Source organism: Panthera onca, chromosome B3 (assembly GCF_046562875.1).
Source record: "Panthera onca isolate mPanOnc1 chromosome B3, mPanOnc1 haplotype 2, whole genome shotgun sequence".
Lineage (NCBI taxonomy): Eukaryota > Metazoa > Chordata > Mammalia > Carnivora > Felidae > Panthera > Panthera onca.
In genome coordinates, this window is record NC_138344.1 from 27,847,245 (window position 1) to 27,868,368 (window position 21,124).

The 21,124-nt window shown below is 35.8% G+C and overlaps 1 protein-coding gene across 5 annotated transcripts in view; it reads right to left on the reverse strand.

Annotated features, from left to right (window-relative positions):
• HERC2 (HECT and RLD domain containing E3 ubiquitin protein ligase 2) overlaps nucleotides 1-21,124 on the reverse strand; it is a 273,779-nt gene that overhangs the window by 170,582 nt on the left and 82,073 nt on the right. For all 5 annotated transcript variants that reach the window (XM_078448928.1, XM_078448927.1, XM_078448930.2 and 2 more), the window contains 5 exons: nucleotides 19,159-19,410; nucleotides 13,772-13,965; nucleotides 7,785-7,985; nucleotides 2,109-2,337; nucleotides 1,888-2,012 (listed from right to left, as the gene is read on the reverse strand). In XM_078448928.1, the coding sequence (XP_078305054.1) occupies nucleotides 1,888-2,012; nucleotides 2,109-2,337; nucleotides 7,785-7,985; nucleotides 13,772-13,965; nucleotides 19,159-19,410 (1,001 nt within the window). The remainder of the gene's footprint in view (nucleotides 1-1,887; nucleotides 2,013-2,108; nucleotides 2,338-7,784; nucleotides 7,986-13,771; nucleotides 13,966-19,158; nucleotides 19,411-21,124) is intronic.

The window sequence follows — 21,124 nt, forward strand, 5'->3', positions numbered from 1 at the left end:
CACTGAAATTAATTCTAGCCCCATAATCACATCATTAGTAAACATTTGCATCCTCAAAAGTCAGACAATAAAACAAAAATATTAACAATATTGGCATACTAATAATTCTTAAATATGAGGTTTTTGTTTACGTCTTTCTGTAGCTTTATAACAATTTTGTTTTAAAATGAATGGCCTGTTAGTTATCTTTTAGGCTTAATGATTATATAAATCACAATCTATGTATCTCTGTAGCCTCTCTACCTCTGCAATACCCTGCCTCCAATACCTCCTTAAAGGTCCCTTCCTCTGTCCAGCAGGAAGTGAGGAATAAACATTTGCTAACTAAATTAATAGGTTCTAAAAATACTGCTTGGGTCATATCTGGCCCACTCGTGGACTTCCTCTGTCTGTTCTCTGTCATGGCTCCCATCAGGTAAGCTGTCACACAGAGCTGTGTGGGGAAGAGGAAGAAAAGGAAGAGGCTTGGAATCAGCAAACCTACCACTCACTAGTCCTAACACCTTAGCAAATCACTACACTTTTGTGGTACTTATGTCCACATCTATAAAATGGAATTTTAAACCACTTTTTCCACCCAACACCATTGACAAAGTTAAAAGAGAAAATCAAAATAAAGTACACAGCATAGTACCTGGAAAATAATAGCTATACAAAGAACTGTAGTTGTTCCTAATGTTATTTATACGATTTCTTCTATTTTTTTCAATTTAAATTTTTTTTTAATGTTTTTATTTATTTTTGAGAGACAAAGCATGAACAGTGGAGGGACAGCGAGAGAGGGAGAAGTAGAATTAGAAGCAGGCTCCAGGCTCTGAGCTGTCAGCACAGAACCTGGCACAGGGCTTGAACTCACGAACCATGAGATTGTGACCTGAGCTGAAGTTGGACACGTAACCGACTGAGCCACCCAGGCGCCCCTATTTTTTTTTCAATTTAATCAAAGTACTTCTTAAGTATGCTTTCAAAGATATTTTCAATGTATTTACTTCATCTAATTTTATCAGTGTTAGTTTTTAGATAAAAAACTATTGCAACAATAAAAGCAACAAAAGAAGCTATGAATGACCAATAAGTACATACAAATGCAAATTAAAACCACACTTCCCTCCCCCAGAATAGCTAAATTTATGAAGAATGACATGCCTCATGTCACTGAGGTCAAGAAGAGCTAGAACTAGAACTCTCATATTGGCTGGTTCAAATTAAATGCCACAGCCACTTTAGGAAACTGTAAAAACACAAGTCACCAAAAGACCTAGCAAATTCTACTTCCAAGTATTTACGCAAGAGAAAAACACATGTTCACTAAAGGACTTGTATACAGCATGATCAAAGCAGCTTTACAGAATCAAAAATTTTAATCAAATGTCTATCAACAGGACAATGAATAAACAAACAGTGCCATAATCATACAATGAAATACTCAATGGTAAAAACAACAGATGAGTCTGAAAATTATCAATGTAAAATAAAGCAGATATAAAATAGTACATACTATATGATTCCATTTATGTGGCAATCAGAACTGGCAAGACTAATTTAATCTGAGGGAGGATGGGAGTCCTGGAGTGCAAAGAGGCACAATGACACTTTCTAGGGTGATGGAAATGATTCATAATATGATCAGGGTATCTGTCACATTCATTTAAGTAGATAAAAGTGAGTATATTTTATCATACTTAATATCTCAAGTTTTTTAACTAGTTAGATAAAAAAGCTTTAATTACAGAAAATATTTGGATGTTACTAACCATTTAATGTTTCAGTTTTTCAATAATTCTTACAAAATGTTATTTCTTCACCTGAGTACAGTGTTTCAATCTCAGCTCACTGACAGGTAAAACTTGCCTCTGTCAGCTCACATACATACTCCTAGAACCATACCTGGATTTCTGCAGTAATGGCTGCATTTAAGGCCGACTCTAAGCCTCCATCGGCCATCAAGCTGCCCACCAGAAGATCAATCATGAATCGACGACCTGGACTTATGTTTACTTCATTGCCTGAAACTGGAAAGGAAAGTGTTTTTGACAATGTGAGGTAAGTGCCAATGCCCCTTGGCACCCTCTTGTGCACCCACCACTCCACCCCATCCCCAAACCCACCTGCACAGGGCAGGAGAGCAGAGAGCGCCCGGGCCCTTTCCTCAGCAGTGGGCAGAAGCACGGACCACCCACTCTGCAGCACAGCCTGGGCAGCTGCCTGCACGGTGCTCAGCACACCTGCACTGCTGGCCAGAGACACCACAGTCTGTTTCAGGCTGTTGAGGAGGACGCTGCCCAGACCTAAACCAAGGAATTCTGGGTCAACCTGGTGACTAATGGCAGCATGCAACTGAAAGGAGAAAAAGAATTTTAATTTAGAAGTCCTAAAAACAAGTGTATTTCAAATCTTGTTAAAGATTAAATAATACCTCAAACTGAGTTTTATTCAAATAATAAAGAAAAAAGCTCTGCTATATGAATTTTTTTAACTAGACTAAAAACTTTTACTCATACTAGGTGAGAGTCCACAGTAAGGTATTTTTAAGAGGAATTTTTTAAACCCACTATAAATACATATATGGAAGAGCTCAAGACCAATGGAGAGGTTAAATCATGTGGAAACAGGGGCACCTGGGTGGCTCAGTCGGTTACACACTCGACTTTGGCTCAGGTCATGATCTCACGATTTCTGAGTTCGAGCTCCACATCGGACTCTGTGCTGACAGCTCAGAGTCTGGAGCCTGCTTCGGATTCTGTGTATCCCTCTCTCTCTGCCCCTCTCCCACTTATGTTCTATCTCTCTCTCTCTTTCAAAAATAAGTAAACATTAAAAGAAATAAAATCAAGTGGAAACAGCAACCTCCACCCCACCACCAGTCATCTGCACCAAACACAGAGAAATAGCGAATATAATACAACCCGAAAGCTGTTAAAAAAATATAGGGGCGCCTGGGTGGCTCAGTCAGTTGAGCACCTGACTTCAGCTCAGGTCATGGTATTGCAGCTTGTGAGCTCAAGCCCCACATTGGGCTCACTGCTGTCAATGCAGAGCCTGCTTCATATCCTCTGTTCCCTTCTCTCTCTGCCCCTCTCATACTCTCTCTCAAAAATAAATAAACATTTAAAAAATGTTTTTAAAAAAAAGATTATATAGCCAAGCTGAGAGTATACAAGGAAGTTCCTCAAGGGCCAAACCAGAACTCACAGAGATACACCAGCAGGAGCCAAGAGGTTCTGGACTCTAAGAATAGATCAAGGCCTTGGGGCATGAGATCCCAGCTGCCCATGACAGCCCACTGAACCTGAGCTTCCTGCAGAAGTTTGGGAGCCACTGAAGATCACCCATCTATTGCCAGCCAGGGCCTGAAAACAACACTGTCCATAAAAGCTTTTGGTAGAAAGAGACCCCCACAATAAATCAGAGACCTGACAGATGTAAAATCTGTCCTGTGAACAGATGTAAAATCAAGTTTACACCAACCATCGAGGTACACATATCACAAGTCAAGAACTGAAAACCAAAACTCATCTGGAGCCTGAGAAACTCATGACACTTAAGAGACACAAATACAAAACTGCCCTCTGGGGACATCATCATAGCCAAAGGCAAGGGGATACCCCTAGCAAACCCTCCCCTGAAAGTGGTGTTGCAGTCAGAAAGGACAAGCCATACTAGGTCACCACAAGGTAGAATCAAAAAACAGAGCTCTTACAAGAGGCAAAATTCACACCCCTAGGCAGCAATAAAAACAATGGAATGAATCCATAAAAAAAGAAAATGTTCTTAGAGATCAAGGAAGGAACAGAACCCAGAAGAATATAATGAACAAAATGAAAGCTTTGAAAAAGACCCAAATATAAATTCTAAAAATGAAAAAAAACAGCTACAAGAATAAAAACCTCAAGGCAGAAGTGTGAAAAGCCTGGGCCCAGGTTCCAGCCCTAAACCTTGAGGCCATGGGTACCTGATCTGGGCCACATTCCTGAACCTCTCTCTGTGTCCTCATTTATGCAATATACATCACAGGTCCTAACTCTCAGATGAGTGGCACACTGATTTAATGAGTTAATGCATGGAATGCAATGATCATACAAGTAATTATTTTATAATGGACAATTCAAAAATATGGAACATTCATCTAAAGAAAGGATTTGGGAACTGAAAGAGAGCATTGAATGAAAAACCAGAAGGCAGAATGGAAAAGACAGAAAATGAACATCATAAAAGATAAAAAGATTTTTAAAATATCAAACAAGTTGTGATACTTAGGAAGACAAGAGAAGTTCAACATACACTGAGAAGTAGATAAAGTAGATTAAAAAAAGAGTTAATTTCAATGGTTAAATGGTGACTATTTTTTCAAAACTTAACAAAACATGTAATGAGAATCATAACCTCAAGTTACATATACAAATATAAATCCTCACCTAGACATAATATATTAAAATTACAAAACAAAAGAACATCTGAAAGGCTACCAAAAAGAAAGACACCTTAACTACAAATAAACAATTACATCAATAAAACAACTTTCATCAGCAAAAATAAAGACTGGAAGACAAAACATCTTCAAACTGTTGATAAAATAACATGTAACCTAGAAAGCTAAGCCCTGTTAAACTACCTTAAGAAACATTCAAGCAAACAGTTTTCAGACTTTACAACTCACAGACCTTGATGAAGAAACTTACTGAAGGAGGTACCCAGGAGGGAGAAGATATAAGCAACAATGACAAAACAAATTGGTTAAAAAAAAAAAAGAAAAAAAGGCTACATCAAAGTAAGCATGGTCTCTTTAAAAATGACGATTATAATGGGGCGCCTGGGTGGCACAGTCCGTTAAGTGCCTGATTCTTGATTTCAGTTCAGGTCATGATCTCACAGTTTCATGGGTTCAAGCCCCACATCATGCTCTGTGTTGACAGCATGGAGGCTACTTGGGATTCTCTCTCTCCCTCTCTCTCTGCTGGCAGTCTCCCCAATTTTGTGCTGTCTCTCTCAAAATAAATAAACTTAAAAAGAATTTTAATTAAAAAATTAAAATGACAGTTATGATTATAATAATTCAAAGAAAAGTGAAAAATGATTATTATTTTTGTAACAATATAAAAATAATTATTTCACCAATCCTAACAGGCATTTCTTTTCATGTCTTAAATCAGAAATTTATCTTACACATCACAAATGGGAGCATTTTTCTTTTAGGGGCACATACACAAAAAAGTGTGCATTGGATCCAATGTAATAACAGACTACCTGACAATTAAAACACAAAAGGTGGAAAGGGGAGCTTAGGGTAATGCATCCTATAGCCCCTATATTTTTCAGGAAGAGAAGGACTAGTTACTTAACATTTTGTGGAATTAACAAATATTTAATTTTTTTGTGACATGATTAATATCCAGAAATCAGATTTAAAAATTTAGGAACAATTAAAGGTATCATGAAAGAAAAAACTGTTTTGGAGGGGTGCCTGGATGGCTCAGTCAGTTGAACATCCAACTCTTGGTTTCGGCTCAGGTCATGATCTCATAGTTCGTGGGTTCAATCCCTGTATGGGGCTCCACACTGACAGCAAAGAGCCTGCTTGGGATTCTCTCTCTCCCTCTCTCTCTGCCTCTTCCCCTCTTGCTCTTGCTCTCAAAACAAATAAATAAACTTAAAAAAATTGTTTTCGAAACTTGATCAAGAGATAAATAATAGGGGCGCCCGGGTGGCTCAGTTAAGTGTCTGACTTTGGCTCAGGTCATGACCATGCGGCTTGTGAGTTCAAACCCCACATCGGGCTCTGTGCTGGCAGCTCAGAGCCTAGAGCCTACTTTGGATTCTGTGTCTCCCTCTCTCTCTGCCCCCTCCCCTGCTCACATTCTGTCTCTCTCAAAAATACACAAACATTTAAAAGAAGAGAGAAATAATAAAATGAAGAATAAACTTACATAAAACTTATCAGAAGACCTAAATTCAAATACATTAGCAATCACAAAAACTATAAAAAAATTAAATTCACCTAATGAATAAAGATCCTCAAATTGGATTCTTTTTAAGAATCAAGCTTTGGGGCGCCAGGGTGGCTCAGTCGGTTAAGTGGCCGACTTCGGCTCAGGTCATGATCTTGCGGTCTGTGAGTTCGAGCCCCGCATCGGGCTCTGTGCTGACAGCTCAGAACCTGGAGCCTGTTTCAGATTCTGTGTCTCCCTCTCTCTGACCCTCCCCCGTTCATGCTCTGTCTCTCTCCGTCTCAAAAATAAATAAACATTAAAAAAAAATAAAATAAAATAAAAATTTTTAAAAATAAAAAAAAATAATCAAGCTCTGTAAGTGAATTTTTAAAATGATGCAATTAAAACATAAGGACCTAAAAAAAACAGAATAAAGCAACAGAAAAACATATGTCACCAGGTAAATGTAGGCCAAAAGGAATTGAACCTAAAACAACATGTATGAGGTCTTTCTCCATAGCACTGACCAGAATAGCAACATTGCTACAAACCATGGGAATCAACAACTGGGTGGAATCATGGAAGGGAACCACAGAGGCCCTAATAAATGAGCTCCTTTAGACGATTTTTGGGAAAGAGAAGTACTCTCCAAACTTCTGCTAATTTGATTAATGCAACTAAACACTAAATTCAGCTGTGTGCTTTTTATTTTTTATTTTTTTTAATAATTTATTGTCAAGTTAGCTAACATACAGTGTATACAGTGTACTCTTGGCTTCGGGACTAGATTCCTGTGATTCATCACTTACCATAAGCTGTGTGCCTTTTAAAGAACCAAGGCAAGAAGGGGACAGAAGAAGAGGGGGACATGATGGGTTACATAGAAATCCTTGTATTATAAAGGGAAAAATTAAAAAAATAAAAATAAAAAATAAAAGTGTAAAAAAAATAAAAAAAATAAAGGGAAAAATTATTTTGTTGAGAAAAACTAGTTTCTTGACATTCAGTCATAGGATTTTATTGCCAAGAGAAATATGATGACCAAAGATTTCAGCTATAGTTTTTCTTTAAAAAAGAAACAAAGAAGCAAACAAACAAAAAAAGAAAAAAAAAAGGGAAGAAAAATATGTTTGTAGGTTTTCTTATTTTGACCTTTCACCTTAACCTTCCCTGTGACAAAGTGAAGGGAGACAAGCTTACAGAGTTGAGCTTTCATACTCCAGAGGAGAGACTGGCTAGCACACCAACTGGTCTCTCAGTTATCCACTATCTCACTCAGTTGTTTCTCCACATACAACAGTAAATTCAAGAGTGATTCCATGATGAATGCAAACAAGCTGATTATTGCAGAAATAAAACAATCCATATATACTCTCACCCTGCATGCCAAGACTGACTTCCAGAACAAATATAACTAGACTGATTTTTGTTTTAATTTTTTTCTAACATTTATTTATTTTTGAGACAGAGAGAGACACAGCATGAATGGGAGAGGGGCAGAGCGAGAGGGAGACACAGAATCGGAAGCAGGCTCCAGGCTCTGAGCCATCAGCCCAGAGCCCGATGCGGGGCTCGAACTCGCAGACCACGAGATCGTGACCTGAGCTGAAGTCGGATGCTTAACCGACTGAGCCACCCAGGCGCCCCTAGACTGATTTTTTTAAGCCTCCTACATATTACATTCCATCATAATCTAAATAATCTAATCTAAATAATCTAAACACTTTAAATACTTTACATTTTTCATTAGCAGTTCAATTAACAGGCTAAAATGCATACCCTTCAATATACACAAACATTATTACAAATACCTAAGACACTTACAAAGGGAGGGAGAGGAAAGGAAATCATTAATACCTGAAGTCGTAGAAGATTCAGTGTTGCCACAGCCATACATTCTTTCTCTTGAGGTGGAGGCCAGTCAGCAGTGCCATCCATCCCCTCACTCACTTGCCGTAGTAGGAGGTCCAGCTGCTCAAAAGTCATTGAGCAGATATCTACCACAAAAGGGACACGGAGGCCAATGGACCACTCAGAACAAGATGACCAAGCAAAACTCTATTGAAGAAACAAAACAACCTAAAATGAATTCACACATTCAGTTCTTGGACTGTTTCACAGAAAAGATTCACCATTATGAATTATGAAGATGCCTTAAATTATTACTTATTCATACCTCTAATTGTCCCCAATACAAATGTACTTTCATGGTTGTCTAGTTTATACACTATCAGCTTCCAATCTTCTCTCTCATTTTAGGACCCAATCTCATTGTGCCACAAATAAAAAGATACAACGTTTATAATCTTTTCACTCTCAAAATTATTAATGCACACTAATAGATAACAGTGAGGATCATAATCTACTTGAACAGTTACAAATAACTGTAAGTAAATAATAAAAGGTTAGGTATATTTAATCTCTAAAGCAACCACTAAAAAACTACACAAAGAGACAACTCAGTAAGTTAAGATGGAGTACTAAAAATTATTCAAACAACCCAAAAGAAGTCAGGAAAAGATAAAGGAATAAAAAAAGAGAGCAAACAAAACCTCACAATGGTAGAAATAAATCTAACTTATAAATAATTAAATTAAATGTAAATGGTCTAAACATACTAACAAAAAGTAGAAATTGTCAGGAGGTATGAAAACCAAAATCTAACTATATGGTATCAACAAGAAATCTACCTTAAATATAAAGATTAAAAAAGTTTAAGTAAAGGAATAGAAAATGGCTATATTAATATCAAACAAAGCAAACTTCAGAGACAGGAAATTACCAGGGCTAAACAGAGACATTATACAATGATAAAAGGGTCAATTCACAAGAAGACAGAACAATGTTGAATGATATGTACCTAACAACAGAACCACAAAACACACGGCAGTAAAAACTGGCAGAAATGAAAGAAACAGATAAATCCAAAAATATAGTTGAAGACAGCAAAATTATCCTAATAACATAGAACAAAGAGAGATAAAAAAAAGTAAAACTTTAAAAGAAACTAATAAAACCATCAATGAACTAGATCAAACTGACACTTACTAGAAAACCACAACAGAATACAGTCATATTTAAAATATTTAATCATAAAATATTTCTTACCTATATAAAAAAATTGAAATCATAGAATATGTTCTCTGAACATAATCAAATTAAGCTTCTTAGAAACCAACAGAAACTAGAAGCCAATAAGAATAACCTAGATGTAAATAACTAGAAAAATCTCTTAAGCATTTGAAAACTAAACAACAGGTTTCTACATTCCAATTAAAAATGGTTACATTTTGATTCTAAAGTAGCCTGCAAAGAATTAAGTATGTTTATGGTAAAACCTACAGCAGCCACTAAAAAGAAACTATATAAAGAAATAAAGTCAAATTCAAAATAAATAAAGTGGAATATTAAAAAATGTTCATATACTCCCAAAAAAGGCAGGAAAAGCACAATAGAGGAATAACAGAACAAACAAAAGCCAACAAGAAAATGAAAGACTCAAATCTACGTACGTCAAAAATTGGAGTAAAAATAAATGATCTAAATATATCAATTAAAAGACAGATTGACTCAAGCATTTTTTTTTAAATGCACCTATACACGGTACCCAAGAAACTCACTATACACATAATGAGACATGTGGGTTAAAAGTAAAAGATATAAATCTAACAAAACATGTCAAAGACTTATATACTGAAAATGCTAATAAATGAAATCAAAGAAAATGTAAATAAATATCTAGACATACCACTTTCATTGATTGGAAGACTAAATATAGCAAAACTGCCAATTCTCCAAAAATTGATGACAGGTTAAATACAATTCCTATTAAAGTCCAAGCAAGATGTTTTTGCTGACATAGACAAGACTATTCTAAATTTTATATGAAAAGGGAAAGGAACTAGAATATTGACTTCTTATATAACCTCAATAAACAAAACCCATGACATTGGCAAATTCCTACAATAATTATTTCAATTTTTAATTTTTTTTCAATTAAAAGAATGGAAAAGTTACAGTATGCAAACACTATTAAATAAAAAGCAAGGAGCCTCTGGGTGGCTCAGTCAGTACTTAACACTTAGTCTGACTCTTGATTTTGGCTCTTGAATCTGAACTCAAAGTTCATGGAATCAAGCCCCGCATTGGGCTCTGTGCTAGGCGCGGAGTCTGCATAAGATACTCTCTCTCCCTCTCTCTCTGCCCCTCCCCCCATTCACATGCATGCTCTCCCAAAATAAACCTAATAAAATTTTTACAAAATAAATGAAAAATGAAGAACCTACACTAAAATCAGACAAAACAGACTTCAGAGCAAAGAAAAAGAAGGATAAAGGGGGCATACTGTATAATGCCCTTGGCCAATTCATCAAGATGACAAAGCAACCCTAAATGTGCACATATCTTAAAAAAAGGAAAAAAAAAAGAGCTTCAAAATCTATGAAACAAGAACTGACAAACCCATCCTAAAATGTACATGGAATCTCAAGTGACCCCAAATAAACAAAATAATCTTGAAACAGAGAACAAAACTGGAAAACTCACAATTCCTAATTCAAAGCCTACTACACTACGAAGCTACAGTAATCACAACAGCATGGTCCTGGCATAAAGTACCAATGAAATACTGGCATACAGACCAATGAAACAGAATGGAGAGCCCAGAAATAAGCCATTACCTATACAGTAAAGTGATTTGTGATAGGTGCCAACACCATTCAATGGGGAAAGAACAATCTTTTCTACAAAAGGTGCTGGGAAAACTGCAAAGCAACCAAATTGGATCATTACCTTATACCATATACAAAAATTAACTTAGAGTGGATCAAAGACCAAAACATAAAAGCTAAAACTATAAAACTTTTAGAAGAAAACACTGGGTGAAATCTACATAACAACAGATTTCTTGAATATATATAACACCAAAAGCATAGACAACATAAGAAAAAATAAAGTAGACTTACTCAAAATTAAAAACTTGTGTGCATCAAAGGACACTATCAACAAAATGAAAAGACAAGCACAGAATGGGGAAAAAAATAGCTGTAAATCATATACCTGATAAGGGATTAATATCCACAATACATCAAGAACTCCTACAATTCAAGAAAAAATTCAAAAAGGGGCAAAGGACTTAATCAACATTTCCTCAAAGAAGATATACAAATGGTCAATACACACATAAAAAAATGCTCAACATCTTTTCTATTAGGGAAGTGCAAATCAAAACCACAGTGTGATACCACTTCATACACACAAGGATGGCTTCAAACAATCAAAGAAAGAAAACCAGAAAATAACCAGGGTTGGCCAAAAAAAAAAGTGGAGAAACTGAAACCCTTGTGCCTATCTGGTGGGAATGTAAAAATCATGCAGCTGCTGTAGAAAACAGTTTGACAGTTCCTCAAATTCCTCATAATTACCATATGATCCAGCAATTCCACTCCTAGATATATACTCAAACAAACAAAAACAAAAACAAAAACAAAAAAATGAAAGCGTGGACCCAGACACTCAGAGCAACACAATCACAATAGCCAAAGGTACAAAAAAGGAGAAATAAATGAACAAAATGTGGGATATACATATAATGGAATATTATTAAGCCTTTAAAAGGAATAAAATCTTGAAACATGCTCCAACATAGAACAAGCTTAAAAACCTTATGCTTAAAAAAAATTTTAATTAAAAATTAAAAAACTTATGCTAAGTGGAATAAGCCAGACACAAAAGGTCAAATATTATATGATTATACTTATATAAGGTATCTTGAATAGGCAAATTCACAGAAACAGAAAGTAAATTTGAGGTTACTAGGAGCCAAAGGGAAGAGAAAAGGAGAGTAATGTTTAATGGGTACAGAATTTTTGTTTAGGATGATGACAAAGTTCTGGAGATGGATAACAATGATGGTTACACAGTCTCACGAATATACTTAATGCCACTCTATAGTCAACCATAATTTTTTTAATGACCAAAAGCACTGATATTAAAAAAAAATAAAACTGATAGAGCCAAAAGAAATGGAGAAATCCATAATTGTACTTGGAAATACCAACACTATCCTCCTAGAAAGAGATAGAAGCAGACAGAAAATCAGCAAGGATATACAACAATTGAATACCATCAATGAACTGGATTTAATGGACATTTATAGAACACTTCACCCAACAACAGCAAAATACATGGACAACAAAATACATAACCCTTTTTAAGCACACACACAGAACATTCACTTAAGAGAACATATCCTGAGACACAAATCTTAACAAACCTAGAAGAATTGAAATCATATAGTTTGTTCCCTAACCACAATAAAATTAAATGAGGAACAGTAAGAGAATGATACTAGTACAATCTCCAAACACTTTAAAATTAAATGACACAATAATACATAGGTCACAGAGCAATTCTCAAAAGAAATTAGAGAGTATATTGAACTGAACAAAAACAAAATACATCAAAATGTGTGAGTGCAAATTCGCACTACTTAGAGGGAAATTACAGCATCAACTGCTTAAATATTACAAAAGAAGAAAGGTCTAAAATTAACCTAGGCTTTTTCTTGAAGAAACTAAAAATAGAAAAGTGTGAACCCAAAGCAAGCTGAAAGGGAAAAAAAATAACAAAGAGAAGAAGCCAATGAAATTGAAAGCAAAAAACAAAGGGAAGTTTTTTGAAACTAAAAGTTCTTTAAAAAGATCAATAAAATGGATAAATATCTAGGCAAAACTGACAAAGAAACACAAACACACACACACAAATTACTAATATCTGTAATGAAAGAGAATATATTACTACAGACCCCAAAGACTTCAAAAGGTTAGTAAAAGAATACTAAGGATATCTTTATACACAAAACTCAGACATCTTAGATGAAATGGAACAACTCCTTGAGTGCCACAAATCCGTTAAACCTACTCAAGAAGAAACACTCTGAATAGTTCTGTATCTATTAAAGAAACAATTTTTACATAAAAATCTTTTGAGAAAGAAATTTCCTGGCTCAGATGGATTCACCAAAGAAAAAAAAATTTAAAGAAGAAATAACACTAACTCTACACAATCCCTTCTAGAAAACAGAAGAGAAAGGAACACTTTCCAACACTTTTTATGAGACCAGTTTTACCCTGATAAAAAGACACACAGTATAAAACCACAAACCAATTATCTCTGATGACCATCAGCAGAAAAATCCTCAACAATACATTAGCAAATCAAATAAAGCAATATATAAGAAAGAATAATACACCATAACCAAGTGGGGTTTATCTCAGAAATGCAAGGTTTGCTTAATATTTGAAAATCAATTAACATAGTCTACCATATAAACAGACTAAAGAAAGAAAACTACATGATCATATCATTTGAGAAGAAAAAAGTATCTGACAAAATTCAGCATCTATTCAGTATTAAAAAAAAAAAAAACTCTCAAAAAAGTAGGAGTTAAAGGAAACTTCCTTAATCTGACACAAGGCATCTACTAAAAAAAAAAATCCTACAGTTAACATCCTAGCTAATAGTGAAAGACTAAATGCTTTCCCGCTACAAACAGGAACAAGGATTTGCCCTCTTACCACTCTTCAACATCATATTGGAAGTCTTGGCCAGTGCAATAAGGCAAGGGAAAGAAATATAGAAAAAAGACGAAATAAAACTGTGTCTATGTTTCTGAAGAAAACTCAGGGAATTGACACAAAACTCCTAGAACTAATAAGAGAGTTTAGTACAACTACAGGATATAAGAACAACACACACAAGTCAATGGTATTTCAACATCCTAGCAATGAGGGATGGGCAACCAAAATTCTACAAAATATCTAACCAAACTATCTACTCAGTACCTGAGCAGGTCCACAGGCAATTCCAACTATGTGTTTGGTATCCAGTCCTGGCAGCGCAGCAGGTTCTGGTTTGGTCACACGCAAGGTGTCAAAGTGCTGACACTGGTCGTTGCTGCCCCAGCTATGGACCTCACTGTCCTCAGTCAGAGCCAGGCAGTGGGTGGAGCCTGCAGCCACATCAATTACCTTCTTCCCTGAGAGGAAAGATACAATACAGCTTCACACCTGACTTCTGTTGTAGATCATTCAGGTCAGAAGGTATTTAATGTCAACTTCTAAAGGATAATTCATTGCTTTAATACTATGCATAATTCATCTGCTTCATGTATGTTATTAAAACCCTTGTTATGGTTTACTAGCTACAATTTATTAAGACCTGCAGCCTGAAAATTAAACAATGTTAAGGTATGAAAAGGATCTGTTACCTTTTTTTTTTTTTTAATGTTTATTTATTTTTGAGAAAGGGCCTGAGTGGGAGAGGGGCAGAGAGAGGGAGACACAGAATCCAAAGCAGGCTCTAGGCTCTGAGCTATCAGCATAGAGCCCAACACAGGGCTCAAACACACAAACTGCGAGATCCTGACCTGAGCCACAGTCGGACACTCGACTGACTGAGCCACCCAGGCACCCCAGAGCTGTTATTTTTTTTCTCCATATTCAGTTTTTCATTCAGAAAGAGATAAGTGTATTTTTAATTAATCATTAAATCGTATTCTCCTGTCCCAAGATATAATCATGCAAAGTATATCTTTTTTCCTTTCTATTTTTAGAACATTTTAGGATCACAGCAAAATTGAGGAAAAATGCAGAGATTTCCCATATACTCTCCACCCCATGTATAGCCTCCCCTATTATCAAGTATTCACTTTTATTTGCATGTGAATGTTTAATTGTTCCAACACCATTTGTTGAAAAACTCACCTTTGCTTCATTGTATTGCCCTGGCTCCCTTCTCAAAGATCAATTAACTATATTTATGTGGGTCTATTTCTGAGCTCTCTACTTTGTTTCAATGATCAATTTATCTATACTGTAATCAATGTCATACTGTCCTGATTACTGTAGCTTTATATTAAGTTTTGAAGCTGCATAGTGTCAGTCCTCCAACCTGTTCTTGTCCTTCAATACTGTGTTAGCTATTCTAGATCTGTTGCCTCTCCACATAAAACTTAGAATCAGTCTGTCAATACCAATATAATAACTTGCTCAGATTTTGATGGAGATTACATTAAATCTATAGATCAAGCTGGAAAGAACTGACAATATTCAGTCTTCCTATCCATGAACAAAGACTATCTCTCAATTTATTAGTTCTCCTTTGATTTCATTCATCAGTTACATAGTTTTCCTCATATGGCTCTTGTACTTATTTTGTCAGAGTTATACCTATTTATTTCATTCCCTTACTACTAATGTGAATGATATTATGTATTTATTTCAAATTCCACTTCTCAATTGTTGACATATAAAAAAACAAGACTTTGGTATATTAACTTTGTATACTACAACTCTGCTATAATCATTTATTACTTCCAGCTTTTTTGTTAATTCTTTCAGATATTCTACATAGACTTTTATGTCATCTGTGAACAAAATTTCTTCCTTCTCAATCTGCATTCCTTTACTATTCTTTCATTGTCTTACTGCATTAGCTAGAACTTCCAGCATGATTCTGAAAAGAGATGATGGTGAGATGAGACATCTTTTCCTTGTACCTGATCTTAGTGGGAAGGATTCAAGTTTCTTACCATTAAGTATAATGTTAGCTGTAGGATTTTTATAGATATTCTTTATCAAGTTAAAGAATTCCTGGTTTATTGAGAGTTTTTAGTAGGAATAGGTATTGAATTTTATCAAATGTTTTTTCTGCATCTATTGATATGATCATGTGATTTTTCTTATCCCTCTCTTGATTTGATGGATTACATTGATTTTTGGATGCTGAATTAGCCAATCTTGCATATGCAGAATAAACTCAACTTAGTGGTGATATATAATTCTTTCTATACATTGTTGAATTTGATTTGTTAATATTTCATTGAAGATTTCTGCATCTATATTCATGAGAGATGTTGGTCTGTAATTTTTTTATAATGTCTTTGTCTGGCTTTGATATTAGGGTAGTGCTGGCCTCACAGAATGAGTTAATAAGTATTCCCTTTGCTTCTCTCCTCTGAAACAGAGATTATAGAGAATTGGTATAATTTCTCCCTCTTCCTTATATGTTTGGGAGAATTCACCAGTAAACCCATCTGGGCCTCACGCTTTCTGAAAGTTATCAATTATTGACTCAATTTAATAGATATAGGCCGATTCAGTTTGTCTATTTCTTCTTATATGAGTTTTGGCAAATTGTGTCTTTTAAAGAATTGGTTCACTTCATCTACATTACAAAATATGGGGACATAGAGTTGTTCTTAGTATTCCTTTATCATCTTTATAAAGTTCAAAGGATCTGTAGTATGTCTTCTCTCTCATTTCTCATCATACAGTGTTTGTCTTTCTCTGTCTGACCTATTTACTTAGCATAATGCCCTCAAGGTCCATCCATGTTAACACAAATGGAAGAATTACCTTCTTTTCTGTGGCTGAATAATATTCCATTATACTGCATTTTCTTTATCCACTCATCTATCAATGGACACTTAGGTTGTTTCCATATCTTGGTTACTGTGAATAATGCTGCAATGAACAGGAGGATGCAGGTACCTTTTTGAGTTAGCATATTTATTTCCTTCAGATAAATACTCAGAAGTGGAACAGGTGGATCACATGGTAGTTGGTTTTTTTGTTTGTTTAATTTTTTTTTTTTTTCAACGTTTTTTTTTTATTTATTTTTGGGACAGAGAGAGACAGAGCATGAATGGGGGAGGGGCAGAGAGAGAGGGAGACACAGAATCGGAAACAGGCTCCAGGCTCTGAGCCATCAGCCCAGAGCCCGACGCGGGGCTCGAACTCACGGACCGCAAGATCGTGACCTGGCTGAAGTCGGACGCTTAACCGACTGCGCCACCCAGGCGCCCCTGTTTGTTTAATTTTTGCAAAGCCTCCTTACTGTTTTCCATGGTGGCTGTACCAATTTACATTCCCATCAACAGTGCACAAGAGTTTCTTTTCCTCCACATCCTCACCAACACTAGTTATTTCTTATCTTTTTGATAATAGCCATTCAAACAGGTATGAGGTGATATCTCACTGTGGTTTTGATCTGCATTTACCCTGAAGATTACTGACACTGAGTACCTTTTCATACACCTGATGGCTATCTATAAGCCACCTTTGGAAAAATGTCTACTCAGATCCTCTGCCCAATTTTTCAACAAATTGGTTTTGGAGGTTTTGTTTTGTTTTGTTGCTATTGAATTATATGAGTCCTTTATATATTTTGGATATTAATCCTTTATCCCATATATGATTTACAAATATTTCCCCCATTCTGTACGTTGCCTTTTCATTTTGTTGATGGTTTCCTTTCCTGAACACAAAGATTACTAACTTTAGATCTTTCTTCTTTTATAATACATGAATTCAGTGCTATAAATATCTTTCTAAGCACTGCTTTCACAGCATCCCACAAATTTTGGTAAGTTGTTTTCATTTTCATTTAGTTCAAAATATTTTAAAATTTCTCTTGAGAGTTTTTTGTTTGACCATGTGTTATTTGGAAGTTTAGTGTTTATTTTTTAATATTTTTTTAATGTTTATCTATTTTTGAGAGAAACAGTGTGTGAGTATGCACAAGCAGGAGAGAGAGAGAGGAAGACAGAGAATCCCAAGTGGGCTCTGAGCTGACAGCAGACAGCCCAATGTGGGGCTGGAGCCCACAAACCGTGAGATCATGACCTGAGCCAGTCAGATGCTTAACTGACTTAGCAACCCCGGCATCCTGGAAGTTTATCTCCATGTACTTGGGGATATTTCAGCTATCTTTTATTGATTTTTAGTTTAATTATATTGTAGTCTGACAGCAGACATTGTTTGATCTCCCTTCTTTTAAATATGTTAAGGGGTGTTTTATAGCCCACATTGTGGGCTATCCTGATGAATATCAAAGTACCCTCTTCATTAAGGAAGTTTTCTAAGACAAAAATCTTTTTTCTAAAGTCAAATAATACATTTTTCCTATTTAAATAGTGCTATCCAAGTATTATATTTTTGCTTAATAGTAAGTCTAACATGACCAGCACAAGGAATGTCTTCAGAAATGTCAACATAAAAAATAATTCAGCTGCAAAATTCTACTAGAGTAAGGAGAACAATTCTAAGAGCCTATGATAAGTTGACAACCAAAATGTACCAAAAATTATTTAAATATTTTCATAAGTTTTCTCTGTATCTAATAAATGTTGCTGAGGAAGCATATTTCCTTAGCTAAGTGAAAAAAATATAAACAAGAAAGGCTAACAAAATTTAAACATAGCTCCATAATATAAACCAACTGTATTACCCTACAACTTATCTCAGAAACTTAGAAAACAATAGACACCATAAAACTTTGTCATCAGGAAAGAAACTATCAAGTCCTATGTAAAAGTCTCCCTTTAAACTCCCTTGACAAAAAAGCAAAAACATAAAGTAGGATCCAGCACAGAGATCCAACAAACTTCATCCCTCATGCCAAACACAGGCCAAGGGTTGTTTCTATGAATAAAGCCATAACATAGCCAGGACCATTTGTTTACATATTGTCCATGGCTACTTTTGGGGTACAAAAGCAGAAAAAGAGTAGTTGAGACATACAGTGTATGGTACTCAAAGCTAAAATACTTATGGTCTAGGTCCTTTAGGAAAACAGTCTGCTCACCTCTTAGATAAAGCACTACAAGCCCCACCTGATAAACCTATCACCAACCTCTCCCACACTTCAGAAGGCACCTGCAAAGCACACCTACATGCCTGGGCTCCCATTCTATCTAGAATGCATGCTAGATGCCCTTGAAACCAAATAAGCAGGATTCACCTATCAAGGATAATTTCAAATGAGACCACTCTAGGCACACCAATCCTATCTCCCACTGTGCTCCCACAGCACTATATACACCCGTCATCTTAGCAGTGTCTACAGTATAACTACAGGTGACCTCACCAACAGAAGTTAATCTCACTAAGGCCAGCTTACATAGTGATGAATAGATGCCTGGCACCAATATTTGTAAAACTGAACGAATTTCAAAATAAATCTGGTGAGAATAATTCTACACCATTTTTGAATAGAAACAAAACCATTTTCCATTTATAATCTATACCTATAAAAATGTGGGTAAAAGCCTTCTAATGATGAGTTAATTTGTGAAATATTAGGTAAATAAAGGAAAGACCTACAAACTTTAAAAGATTGCTAAAGAAAAAGCTTCAAAAGGTTTTAAAAGTTTTCATTTTGCACTTACCTTGCAAGCCTTCCAAGAGTTTGGGATAACGAACATGTTCCTCTGTTCCATGCCCTAGTCTCTGATTGTCACCTTTTCCCCATGAATAAACCTGGCCATCTTTCGTCAAAGCGATAGAAAACTGACTTCCACATCGGACTTTCACAACATCCAAGTCTTGAAGCTTTTCAATAAGCTTTGGTGTTTTGCAGCCATCACTACCACCTCTGCCCAATTTTCCATAGTCACCATCTCCCCAAGACCACACCTGACCTAAAAAATACAAATATATTTAAGTAAAAATAACTGTACATCTTAATGCAACTTCTAAGTGGCTGAAAATACTCAATATAACCAATAACATAAATCTAGACTTATATATATAGTATAATAACTATAATAACAATAACCAGGTGACCGCTTACCAAATGAAATCTAGTTTATACTTCAGGTTGATACAGAAGCAATAGGAAAAGGAAAGCTGGGTGTGGTTTTTTGTTTTTGTTTTTAGCTAAAAGAATAATAAAGTCCTGACCCTTACTAGTTTGTGCTCAATGATTGGGTTCAGTTCAACCAAGTAGTGAAAACAGAACAAAAGACCCACTGCCTCCATAAAATACTATAACTGGACCCATTAAACACCGCTGTAGTTCCCTGACCACTCTCTCTCAAGTCTGCCTGCACACTGTTCCTGTCATGCTGACCACAAGTCAACTGCAGGACGGCATTTCTTTCTAATAATGTTTGTGAGTATAATCTAATTAAATATTATATAAAGCAATAAATTACAAAAATATGTTTGTTTTATATTTACTCTGATAATTTGCAAAAGTCAATAAATATGAATTATTAAAAAAGAAACCTGCTAAATTAGGTGCAGGTGAAAACTGTAGAAAAGAAACGAGAAGAAATATAAAAGAAGAAATTACATCACTCCATAAGTGACTAAGTTTTTTTTTTCTTTTTTTTTTTAAAGAGAGAGAGCACACGAGCAGGGAAGAGAGGTAGTAGAGGATGAGGGGAAGAGAGACACAGAGAGAGAGAGAGAGAGAGAGAGACAGAATCTTAAGCAGGCTCCACACTCAGTGCAGAGCTCGATTTCACAACCATGAGATTGTGACCTGAACCAAAATCAAGAGTCGGACAATCAACCGACTGAGCCACCCAGACACTCCTCCATTCTATTTTAAATAATCTAAAGATCAGCAAATTTTTAAAAATATTTTTTAATGTTTATTTATTTATTTTGAGAGAGAGAGCAGGGGAGGGGCAGAGAGAGGGAGAGAGAGAATCCCAAGCAGACTCCACACTGCCAGCACAGAGCTCAATGCAGGGCTCAATCCCACAAACCGTGAAATCATGACCTAAGCCAAAATCAAGAGTCGAATGCTTAGCTAGCTGAACAACCTAGGCGCCCCAGCAAACTTTTTGTTAGAGCCCAGAAGGTAAGTATTTTTAGGCTTTGTGGGCAATGTGGTCTCTGTTACAATTATCTAATTGTTCCCCTGTCATAGGAAAGCAGCCACAGATACTACATAAGCAAGGTGGCATTCCAATATCAGTCTATTTGCAAAAACAGTCAATCCCTGATCTAAAACTGTATATGATACACTAGCAGGTGGTCAGTGAAAGAAAAATAGCAATGTTCAACTCAGCAGACCCATACATAATTATCAAAGAATATGCATATACTACATGCCTTGCAAAATGCCTGTTGTTCACATAGCCCAGCCCACAATTCCCACTTTCTCCAATTTTTTTCAGTGAGCCTGTCATCCAGGACCAGACCTAACAGGCAAGCAGGCTTCTACTATACCAGTCTTCTCAAAGAATAGTAACATACCAGGGACATTTCCCTTTATAACACCCACACCAAAGAAACACCAGTGTGAGGTAAACAGCATGCACAGTTTCCAATCAAGGCAATTTAGTCAACACTTTACACAGTTTTACTTATGTAGCAGTTTCACACTAAGAATTCAAGAAC